This window comes from Pygocentrus nattereri, chromosome 10 (assembly GCF_015220715.1).
Source record: "Pygocentrus nattereri isolate fPygNat1 chromosome 10, fPygNat1.pri, whole genome shotgun sequence".
Taxonomy (NCBI): domain Eukaryota; kingdom Metazoa; phylum Chordata; class Actinopteri; order Characiformes; family Serrasalmidae; genus Pygocentrus; species Pygocentrus nattereri.
In genome coordinates, this window is record NC_051220.1 from 33,641,617 (window position 1) to 33,654,234 (window position 12,618).

At 36.6% G+C, this 12,618-nt stretch overlaps 4 gene segments (V, D, J or C); 3 read left to right on the plus strand and 1 right to left on the minus strand.

Moving 5' to 3' along the window:
* The first annotated feature begins 3,222 nt into the window (after positions 1 to 3,222).
* Positions 3,223 to 3,745, plus strand: LOC119264130. The segment is given in 2 exon segments: positions 3,223 to 3,306; positions 3,386 to 3,745. Coding segments are annotated over 2 exon segments (369 nt in total).
* An 823-nt stretch (positions 3,746 to 4,568) lies between these two features.
* On the plus strand, positions 4,569 to 5,095 carry LOC119264133. The segment is given in 2 exon segments: positions 4,569 to 4,618; positions 4,702 to 5,095. Coding segments are annotated over 2 exon segments (339 nt in total).
* A 1,130-nt stretch (positions 5,096 to 6,225) lies between these two features.
* On the plus strand, positions 6,226 to 9,741 carry LOC108423422. The segment is given in 2 exon segments: positions 6,226 to 6,317; positions 9,250 to 9,741. Coding segments are annotated over 2 exon segments (369 nt in total).
* A 2,474-nt stretch (positions 9,742 to 12,215) lies between these two features.
* LOC108423472 overlaps positions 12,216 to 12,618 on the minus strand; it is a 147,083-nt gene continuing 146,680 nt past the window's right edge. The window contains 1 exon segment of the C gene segment in view: positions 12,216 to 12,541. Coding sequence covers positions 12,506 to 12,541 — 36 coding nt within the window.

Genomic DNA, 12,618 nt, shown 5'->3' on the forward strand with positions numbered 1-12,618 from the left:
TTATTTTGATCATGAGAAGTAGAAAATGCAACCACCTTCTAAGACTGAACTTTGGAGATGTAGAGAAATGTCCCTGCAGATTTCTTTGAAAAACTGTAAGCAAGTCTCCCAAAAAGAATATAAAGCTGTAAAATGGGGTCAAACTAAATACTGAAAACATTACATTTACTTGCTTATCTGTGAAGCTTCTACGTAATTTTGTATAAAGTGTTTTCTGCTTTTTAAAAATTAAATAAATTAAGGATGGCATTTTTTTAGCCCCATATAATAGATCTGGTGTTACAAATTAGGACAGAAAATAATAAAGTTAATGTTGAAATATATTTAGATAAATCTAAATGTAGTGTCTGATACTGTTTCAATAGTTTTATGACATGCACATTTGACATATTCACGAATTGCACTTGTAGTGATTTAAAATGTATTGTAAACAAATATTCTGACTTCATTAGCAATTTAGGGATTTTATTTTGTTCAAAATGCACGATGCAGTTGTAAATAATTTGCAGATGAAAGGGATGTAAATATCATTGTCACCACTGGGAGGCAGCGTTTACATAGATATAAGATTCTAGAATTCTTCTAGAATTTTTTTTTTTTTTATAATATTCCCTTAAAAATATAGAATTAATAACAAAGTACTAAACAACATTGTTTTGACCTATGTGGCAATGAGTTTTTAGTGAAATGCAATTTGAATAAAGAGCCTCCACAAAGCTTCCACAGGGTCCCGCCCCTTAACCAAGTGAGATCATATTAAAGCATTAAAGAACTGCTGCTGTATGATGTACAGCTCAAAATTAAGTGCTTGTATTTCACATTTTGCATTTGGACCCTGCAGTGGTCTTCTACTCTATGTAAGCTAATAATGTTATCACTATGGTAGTACTGACAATGATTTGAGCAGCACTTTTCAATCAAATTCATGTTCATCACAGGTGTGCAGCTCATACAAGACTTGCAGAAGCTAGAAGAGCTTATTCTTTCCTCTGAAGGTCTCCTGTTCCATAACCAACCCTAATCTATTCTGCTGCCAGTGGACTCCAGCAGCAGGGTTCACACTAGTATTCACTTCTTTGGCTACTGGGTCAGTGGTTCCATCTAGCAAAGGCCAGTTTAAGTCTCATAAACCTGGAGAGCTTCAGATAGATCAGGAGTCTTATGGAGTGAGTGAGAGGGACTATGTGGTACTGTGCAGCCGGTCTACACAGCGTCCCAGGGTAATCACAGAGCCGTACAAAAAAACCAAACCAAACCATCAAGAGTGTAGGCCTCTTCTCGAATAGATATTTTGGTTTTTCCAAAAGCACCTGACCCTGAATTACAGATTTGACAGTGAAGAATCTGCCTTAATCTAGACAGGAAGCAAGGCAAAACTGAAAACTTCTCATTCTGAACACAGATAGTGCTGTTGCTTTTCTCATAGCTTGCCAGTGCCAGTTGCCCAATACATTTTACTTCCATTCTGACCAATCAGCACTTTCATCACCTTATTGAACACCTTATTATGCTTCCTGGCAAACACATTATCTCTACCCTATTAAATCACTGTTAATTACCATAATAATGAACTACTCTGTTAATTACGCTGATTTCTTGTTCAGTTTCACATTGCATGGTCTTGCTTTTGAAATATAAGGATCTTAACAGCGTAACTCCTGCATATTTTACTGATCTGTTGAAAAGCTATAGCTCATTTAGACCACTTCACTTAGCTGAGGTGGGCTTACTGCAAACTCCTAGCATCACTTACAGCTCAGCTGGTGGAAGACCATTTTCTCATAAGATTGTTTCCTCCTACACTCTGGCTTATAATGAATATAAAGAATGCAACCTTGACAAGTTATAAAATCCAGATTAAAAACATATTTGTTTAGGTTTGCATTTGCCTACACACTTAAAAATAATGGTTCTTCAAGGGTTCTTTAGTATTTAGCACCCTTTTGCATGATCTGCAAAAACTCTCAAAGAACCATCTGGATGCTTAAAGGGTTCTTCAGATTGTGCTGTTGATGGTTCTATAAAGAACCTTTTTGAAAAGGGTTCTGTATAGCACCCAAAAAGGTAAGCTTGATATTGTAAAAATAGAAGAATCCTTTTTGGTGCCACGTAGAACACTTTTCAAAAAGGTTCTATAAAGAACTATCTGCATCACTTTTGCCATCAATCTGATGAACCATTTTACTATTTAAAGAGCCCTTTAAGCATCCAGATGGTTCATTGAGAGTTCTTGGTTTTGTATATTTCTTTACTGAAGAACCCTTAAAGAACCATCATTTCTTTAAGTACAGAAGTATTGTGGCTTATTTTCCTCTGTGGCTTGTTGTGGTGCTGTTATTTTAATTTTGGGGGTAATGTTTTATATTTGCTATTTTTTAGTTTTATTCCTGTTTAAAACACTTTGGGATTTTATAATTACGGTGAAAGTGCTACAGAAATAAAGACTTATTCATCTTAGTTATTATTAAAACAAATAACATTAGCTTACTTACATACAATTATTTGAAGATAACCCTATATATTTTGTTTATGAAGTGACGTATTACTTCATCTATTTGCCTAAAAATCTTGAGTTTCAAAGCAAGTAGACTTATTTGTGACTGTACTCGACGTATGCTCTTGAAAAGAAAAAGAAAAACACCACTGTCTGATTACACTGTGTGCAAAGATGACAGTTAAATTGAACATTTGAAATGTATAATTCAAGTCTGGTGCTACAGTTGTGGCTGTTTTAAGATGGAAAGTGTGACTTAGCTTACTGATCAACTCTCATTTCACATGCTATTTATGTCAAATGGAAAATTATCTCCTCTAGTTAACGTTGGGGTGAGAGGTTATATTCTTTCATTATAGATGTCTTGAATAATTTTAGCACTTAGACTTACAGTTATGACTGAGTTTGACAACTGGGGAAATCATGCTTTCCATTGGCAGTAGTGCTCTTTCTACAAGGACTGTGAATACTATGTTTTTGCCCTCATAATACCTAAATTTCTGAATATCTGCAGTTTGTAAAAAATCATGACATTTGAGCCTACAAAATAGCTTATTATTATTTGTTACATGTACCAACTCTCCTAAATAACAAAGATCCGCGTTGTCAGTTTTAAACTGTTTGTATAGAGTTTTATAGTGATGTGTGCACTAAAGAGCTATGCAGCTCTATCTTCATCAAGGTCCCACCCTTTACCACAGTAGGAGCCTAGTAAAGCATTGAACCGCTCCTACTGTACGTTGTACAACTCAGAATGGCACATTTGTATTTGATTTTCTGCATCCTGGCACTACAGTACAAGTCCAATACATGTAGGCTCATAATGTCATCGGTATATTTTCTCAATGATTTTATCAACATTTTCAATCTCATTTATTTACATTATTTCAGGTGTGCAGCTCATACAGGTTCACCAGACACCAAAGGAGCTGATTCTTTCCCCTGGATCATCTCTGAAGGTCTCCTGCTCTGTAAATGGTACTGATTATCCAAATCTGTACTGGTACCAGTGGACTCCAGCAGCAGGCTTCACACTGGTATTCACCTCTGTGAGTGTGGGGTCGGTGGATCCATCTAGCAACGGCCAGTTTAAGTCACAAAGACCTGAAAAGCTCCAGATAGATCTGGAGTCTGATGCAGTGAGTGAGAGTGACTCTGCTGTGTGGTACTGTGCAGCCAGTCTACACAGTATTCCAGACTAATCACTGAGCTGTACAAAAACCACACCAGACTAAACCCAGGCCTCTTCTTAAATAGACAGTTAGGATACAGTTTTCATTACTGTTTGAGATCACATGACTGATTGAGACTACATGTGGTGCATGAGGTTTTGTTTACTGTCAGGAATCTTTTAAAGTAGACTCAATTCTCAGGTTGAATGATTCAACAGGAAGCAAGTAAGCACTGAAAAAGAAATTCTCATTTTGAGCAGAAATGATGGTATTTGCCTGCTCACAGTCTGCATTTGTTCTTACTTGTTTTTTCCAAGTTTACTGACATTTGATTTTGTGCCATTATTCATTACTTGACTCATAAGTATTTTTTTCTGCAAAACCACAACTGTTTGGCACTTCAGTCTTTGAAAAACTGAAGAAACGCTGAATAATATTCACTGTTTTTATGTATTTTAATGCAGTTTGAAATAAAAGAGTTTAAAGTAGTATGTAAACATTATTTAAGTTTCAAAACGTAGCATTTATTCCCCAATCCATACAGTCTGTTTGTATATTAGGCTAATATATTTTAATCCCTTCTACAAGTTTGTGAAGATATTACTAATGTTAACATGGTAATGGTGAACATAGAATTATTGGCTCTTGTTCATGCATGTCAATGGAAATCATGTGGTTAAATGCTGTTAGTGTAGTATTTTTTAAAGAATGCTAAACATCTTTCTTCATATTATCTCTTTATTTAAATATTTCACTGTAGTTGAGTATTGTTACACAATGTTTTGAGTTAATGACTCTTCTGCTAGTTCCAGCTTAAACTACCACAGGGCCCCGCCCCTTAGCCAAGAGCATATTTAAGCATTAAGCCACAGCTACTGTACATTATATGCTAAAATGGTGCATTTTTGTTTGATCCTTGTCTTTATGACACTACAGTGGCTCCATGTCATGTGTAAGCTAATAATATCATTAATATGATACTACTGAGAACTGTCTCTGAAGCACTCTCAAACTAATTAATGTTCATCGTCACAGGTGTGCAGCTCATACAGCTCCAGCAAGACCCAGAGGAGCTGATTCTTTCTCCTGGATCATCTCTGAAAGTCTCCTGCTTTGTAACTGGAGCAGATGATCCATATCTTTACTGGTACCAGTGGACTCCAGCAGAAGGGTTCACACTGGTATTTACCTCTGTGACTACTGGGTCAGTAGATTCATCTAGCAAAGGCCAGTTTAAGTCACAAAGACCTGGAGAACTTCAGATAGTTCTGGAGTCTGATGGAGTGAGTGAGAGTGACTCTGCTGTGTGGTACTGTGCAGCCAGTCTACACAGTGTCCCCAACTAATAACTGAGCTGTACAAAAACCACACCAGACTGTTAGAGCTTAGGTCTCTTCTTAAATAGGCAGTTAGAATACATTTGTCATTACTGCATGAGATCACAGGACTTTAACTGAGACTACGTGTGATCTCTGAGGTTGTGTTTACTGACAGTAAGGAATCAACTATAGCAGGCTCACTTCCCAGCTCAGGTTGACTGATTCAACAGGAAGAAGGCACTGAAAATGAAATTCTCCTGTTGAACAGGGATGGTGGCATTGGCCTTCTCAAAGCATTTTTCCTACTTGCTGCTTGTTTTTCCACATTACTTGACTATTGATTTTACAGTATTATTCATCACTTGACTCTTAATTGCAAAGTATTTTTCTCTGATGAACATTATCGGATCTTCCAGTTTGTGTCCATTTGAACAGTAAATTTCTCTCAGTTGTAAAGTGCAAGATAACATATTTAACATAAACATCAACAACAAAATATAATATAAATGTAGGTGTCCACCCTTTGGTATAATTACTGCTTTTATTCTTTTTGTGCATCTTGCTGTCAGTTTTTCAAAAAAATTTGCCGGGATATTTTTAATAATCTACAAAGTTCAGTCTTAGAAGTTAGTTGTGTTTACTGCAATAACAATACAAAGACTTGTATGCTTTAAAATCAACAATTGTCACGATTGGCTCCTCCCACTCCTCCATGTGCTTTTTGTTTACTTTTGATTTTCCATGTGCCTTTGTTTTGGTTTAGTCCAGCCCCCTTGTTGTCTGACTCCACCCCTGATTGTTACGACCTGTTTCCCACCTGTTCCTCATCTTGCCTCTGTTATATATGTTATATATTTGAAGTATTTAGATTTCTGTATTCTGTGTTTATCTCGTTATGTCTTTCCCTCCATTTCTCCATGTTGGCTCGTTAAACCTGGACTGTCTTGACCCTGATTTTGGATTTGCCCATAATAAATCACACTTGTCTCCGCCTCAACATCGCTCACCATCATCACAACAATCTGTGAGGATTCATTTCTTTTCAAATCGTTAAAAAAAGAATGTGAATCTACAAGCAAAGTCCGTGTTTTGATAGAGGATGTAGGAAAACATTGTTACATAGTGCTATAAGTTAATGATAACTTCTTATACCAAATGCATAACTTACCACATGTACAGAGTTAAAAAAAAGACGTTTGACGGCCCCGTCCCTTAGCCAAATAAGAGCCTATTTAAATATTAAGCCTCTACCACTGTATGTTGTACTTCTTACAATGACACATTTGTGTTTAATTCTCTGTATTCTGACACTACAGTGGTTCTCCACCCTGTGTAAGCCAATTATATTTATCTGCCGCTATTAAGAACTGATCCAACAGCATTTACACTAATTCATGTTCGTACATGTGGTAAGTTATGCATTTGGTATAAGAAGTTATCATTAACTTATAGCACTATGCAACAATGTTTTCCTACATCCTACATTGAAACACAGTCTTTGCTTGTAGATTCACATTCTTTTTTTTTTAACAATTTGAAAAGAAATGAATCCTCACAGATTGTTGTAATGATGGGGAGCATCTGACCTTGACTGAGGCTGTTTATGAGGTTGTGTTTACTGACAGTAAGTAATCATGGTAGGCTCCGTTCTCAGGTTGACTGTTTCAACAGGAAGCAAACAATGAAACTGAAATTATCATGTTGATCAGAAGTGTTGGCGCTGGCTTTCTCACTGCTTGAATTTGTTCCTACTTGCTACTTGTTTTTCCACATTACTTGACCTTCCAGTAATATTCATCACTTGATGTTTAATTGCAAGCATTTTATTTTCTGATAAATGTTATCTGCTCTTCCAGTTTGTGCCCATTTGAGCAATACATTCCTCCCCAAGTACTTTCCTTTCAACAACACTTTGTGAGCATTTGGGAACTGAGGAGAACAATTGTTGTAGTTTCAAAAGTAAAATGTTTTTCCATTCTTTCTTGATATAGCATTTCAGCTGCTTAACAGCTCAGAGTCTCTTATGTTGTATTTTTCATTTCATAATGCACCAATTATTTTCAGTAGTGACAGATCTGAACTGCAGGCAAGCCAGTTAAGCACCTGGACTTTTTCATTATAGAGTCATGCTGTACTTTGTAGTTTAGCTTTGTCATAAAGAAATAAACAAGGCCTCTGAAAAAGATGTTGTCTGAATGGCATTGTATGTTGTTCCAAAACGTGTGTATATTGTTCAGCATTAATGATGCTTTCACAGGTGTGCAAGTCACCAAGTCACATATGCCATGTGCACTAATGCACCTGCATAGTCATGGACTTTCGAACTGTGTGTTGATAACAAGCTGAATGGTCCCTCTCCTATTTAGTCCAGAGGATTCACCGTCTATGATTCTAAAAAATGTTTCTAAGCCACTCCTCCCTAAGGGCCGCAGTTGGGTGCTGGAGCCTATCCCAGCGGTCATCAGGCGGAAGGCAGGATACACCCTGGACAGGTTGCCAGTCCATCGCAGGGCAGACATAAACAATCACACACACACACACACACACACACACACACACACACACACACACACACACACACACACACACACACACCTAGGGGTAATGCAGCATGTCCAGTTGGCCTAACTGCATGTTTTATTTTTTTTTGGACAGTGGGAGGAAACCCACGCAGACACAGGGAGAACATACAAACTCCACACAGAGAGGACCATGGTCACCCAGTGAGGGAATTGAACCCAGGCCCTCCTCACTGTGAGGCGACAGCACTACCCACTACCCACCACGCCACCGTGCCGCCCCCACTTCACATTAGTCCATCTTAATGAGCTTGAGCCCAGAGAAAGTGGCAGCGTTTCTCGATCCTGTTCATATGTAGTTTCTTCTTGCGTAGTAGAATTTTAACTTGCATGCAGAAGTTTCTCCAGATCCTCTGAAACCTTTAGAGATATTATATGCTATTATTGTGAAATCTCTGAATTCTTTGCTATTTACATTACATATTTTACTTTATATACATTGTATGTATGGACAATTCAACAATGAACACTGAACAATTCAGAGTATTCATTTTGGTTGAATAAAACTACTTAAAAATGTTTTGAGAGGAATAAAACTAGTATATTCAGTTGTTACCACATGAAGCTAATTTTTAGGTAGTTCTGAAGAGACACATTTTACAGTGTAACCTGTTCCACCAGGCATTTTTTTAACATTACAAGTTTCAACATTTAATGTATTGTCTTTGTACTATTTTCAATTAAATTTAGGGTTCAAACTATTTGCACATCATTGCATCGTACTTTTATTTATCTAACTTTTTTGGATACCTGGTTGTAACCTATTTACCATAAATTTGAACAAAATTACACAGAGGCATCACCAAATACATACTGTGAAGAAATATTTTATTGTGTAATATTGCTGTAATAAGTTACTGTAGCAAAGCATTGTTACATAGTGCTTTGTTTATGATAACGTTTTGTACCAAGTTGCACAACTTATCACATATAAAGAGCCACTAAATGATTGACAGACCCACTCCACAGCCAAATCAGAGCTTATTTAAGTATTAAGCTACTTACTTTGTATGTTATACCACTTAACATGACAAATTTCAAATTTCTCTGTAACTCTGAAACTGTTAATTGTAAAGCACAAGATAGCATAACATAAAGCACAGAAGCATCAACAACTAAATATAATATAAATTTAGGGTGCCCACCCCATCCATCCATCCATCCATTTTCTAAGCCGCTTCTCCGTCAGGGTCGCGGGGGGGTGCTGGAGCCCATCCCAGCAGTCTTCGGGCGGAAGGCAGGATACACCCTGGATGGGTCGCCAGTCCATCGCAGGGCGGTGCCCACCCCTTGCTTTTATATTTTCAGGACTTGTATGATTTAAGACAGTAAAATGGTCGAAACAATCTTTGAGAATTCATTTCTTTTCAAACACTAATATGAGAAGAATATTGTCTCTGTTAGGCAGTGCTATAAGTTAGACATTTTACCCTAAAAGCACAACATGTACAGAGTCACTAAGTGACATATGAGCTTCATGGCCCCGCCCTACAGCCCAGTTAGAGCCTATTTAAATAACAAGCCACTATTGTATGTTATACTTTCTAAAATGACACATTTATTTCTCTTTGTTCTAACACTACAGTGGTTCTCCACCCTGTGTAAGCTAATAACTTCATTAATATGGTACTGTTGCTGACTGTTTCTGCAGCACCTTTACACTATTTATTTTTTTATCGTTGTAGGTGCGCAGGTTATTCAGGTCCATCAGAATCCAGAAGAGCTGATTGTTTCTCCTGGATCGCCTCTGAAGGTCTTCTGCTCTATATCTGGCATTGCTAACCCATATCTGTACTGGTACCAATGGACTCCAGCAGCAGGGTTCACACTGGTATTCACCTCTCTGTCGTCTGGATCAGTGAACCCACAGAGAAAAGACCAGTTTAAGTCTAGCAGACCTGGAGAGCTTCAGATAGTTCTGGAGTCTGATGGAGTGAGTGAGAGTGACTCTGCTGTGTGGTACTGTGCAGCCAGTCTACACCGTGTCCCAGACTAATCACTGAGCTGTACAAAAACCATACCAGACTGTTAGAGCATGGCCTCTTCTCAAACACACATTCTGGATGCACTGTGGGTTGTTCAAAACACCTTACCTTAACCGATGTTGCTCTGATTTTGAAATTCTGTGTTTGCTTTGCTAAGCATGAAGAAGATCCTAAACATGGCTGAAGTCTCACACTAGGATATTCAGGAAAAAATGACACAACACCCGAAAATGAATTTCTTATTTAGAATGGAGATAATAGTGTATGTTTTTTCATAAATCACCTTATACCAGATGTTTTATAACATGACTTTGCAGTCAGACTGATGTGTAATTTCATTACTTGGTCCTAGAAAATTAAAGAAAAATATTTCCAGACAGACATGCTACCTACACTTCATTAAGCCTTTGGTGCATAATATATGAAATATACATTCTTCTAATTCAAAATAGCATAATCCATAAAAGGGAGGTTACGTCTCAGTTTGTTTGTTATTGTGTTTATAGTTGCTTGAAGTTGTTATGTATTAATACTGAATTATGCATACGTTTTAAGAGAACATCAGAAGATACAGTCCAAAAATGATGTGTTTAATAGCAAGATGCTTATGTTGCCTGTTTTAACATCTTTTGTGTCATATTGTTTTCTGATTTAACATTTTCAGTGTTAAAAGTAACACAAAATGTGTTCTGCATAACTGGGCACAGAAATTTTTCAACACATTTTGTGTTAAACATTACACAAAACGTGTTGTATTCAACTGAACACACTGATGTGTCTAGTTAGAGACAGAATGAGTTGCTTTTTAAGTGTGTAGGCCTCATTATGTGATGTCTGCATGATCATAGAACTATAACCTACAAGAAGAAGACATATGATCAAGAAAAGTAAACCATTATACTCATTAATAGTTTTAAAAAGAAAAAGAAAAAAGTTCAAATTGTGGCATGAAAAAGAAATGTGTCAACACCATGCATTAAAGAGTTAAATCTACAGTACCAGACTAACATATATCAAATGTAAAGACATAAGCAACTGTTTCATTATAGTTATGATCTTTATGTCCTCTTCTTTAGAACAATGTGAAAATATAGTGACTTGAAGTCTTGAGTTTTAAAGGAAACATACAGAATATTTCATTGAATATTCCATGAGTATACGGTGTTTTAAGCATGCAGCACCCCATCAATCAATCAATCCATCAATCAATCAATCAATGTGATACCATAGGGTGCAGATTTGACAATGCCCTTTATTACATTTGCTTTATTAAAAATCCATAACATTCACTTGAATCCAGAAGCTCAAATTAAGTTTTAGAATTTCACCACTAGGGGCTCTGCTTACAAAGAAAATATGGTTTGCTGGTCGACTGTAATTCATGTGCTGCTTATAGAACACATGTTTCATGGTATATCTTAGAGCACTTTACTGAAAGAGTTACACATATGATCTATGAGATCTTCTGCTGCATTTGCTTTTTAAATGGATTGTTCATTGTTGTATGAGTCTATATGACCTTGGCTGAGAGAACCATGCCTGTGACAGAAGTTACAGGTTGAGAGATTCAACCATATTTGCCTCTATTCAAAGATATTTTCCAGTTTATCTTCATGGTGGTTTTGTAATAGAATAAAAAATTAGGCTGCTTTATCAACCATGAGGCAAGGTCATTCAAGAACATTCATGTACATTTAACCGTAGGTTAGTTTCACCAAAATGAATGTTTTGCCTGTCAAGCTGTGTAGGAGTAAACATGGTGCTTAATGAGCATATAGTGCCAGAAAAAAAGGTATGACAGCCACCATGCTAGAAACAGTGCAAACTGTTGCAAAGCTGTAAACACATTCCACAGATGAGCATGCTCTGCACTAGTTCCGTGCTGCAGGTTTTTTTCATGTTAGAAGACTGCAGGGCGATGTGAGGATCTGAGGCTTTGTGAGCAGCAGCAGGTGTGCATATGAACGAGCTCTGTGGTGAGGGACAGGGTGGAGGGAAAGCTTCATTTTGAGAACGTTCTCACCACATCCTGCCCCGTCTGCTTCTAGACCCCACAGCAAGCACCCACCACATCCTGCCTTCTGCCCTCACTAACACATTCTCACTCTATTGTCCCTGATAATCTTTCGAACAACAAAACAAATGAGATTGCATAATAACGAAACAATTATATATGTTGCTGTGTCATTTATTACTTTGTGACCAAAATTACTTTTTTATATTAACATGTCATTAGAATATACTCTCACATAAGCCAGTGCTCTGAAACTGAAGTAATAAAGTTTTTTCAGATTTTTAATAGTGCAATTTGCAATAGCTGGGATTTTAAGGCCTGATTTACTAAGTTTCCATTAGTCATTTACCGTACATTGCAAAACTAGTCATAGAACATCATTGTTTTTCTAGTAAAAGTGGAAAATTCAGATGTGACATATGGATACCCACTCAGTTTCAGATCTGAAGACTTTCCACTGTAGCGTTCAATGGTTGTGAAGATTTTCAGTCATTTATGTCACTGAACTCATTCTGCAGTAAAATGTCACACAGTTACAAAATACCATATAAGTGCAATGTTTTTGTTTTAAAAGTTAAGCAAGGACACAAAGTTACAAGACATTTTGTGAACATTACAGTTCATATTACTTTATTATTTTTACTTTATTATTTAAAAAAGGTTTTGGATGATTTTATAGGTCATGAAAATAAGCAATGATATACAACATTTCAACAGTATATTCAACAGTATATTGAAATAAATGTGAAAATACAGTAAACTAGATTTTTCAAAAAGTAAGAATTTTTACTTTCAGTTTTAAAAACAAACTAGATAATTCAGGCAGAAAACATACTTAATCGCTCAGCTAATATCCAGTAAAGCATAACAGAATGCAGATTAGTCAGGAAAAAATAAAAATGTCCCATTTTACAATTGTTCCTCACATTTCTTCAAAATGCCTCAGGTCTCTCTCAGCACCGACATCTCTTTAGTAGGCTACAGGAAAAGACATTCATTAAGTACAATAAACAAAATTTCTGTCATTTATTTGACTGGTCTCATGATTTCTAATA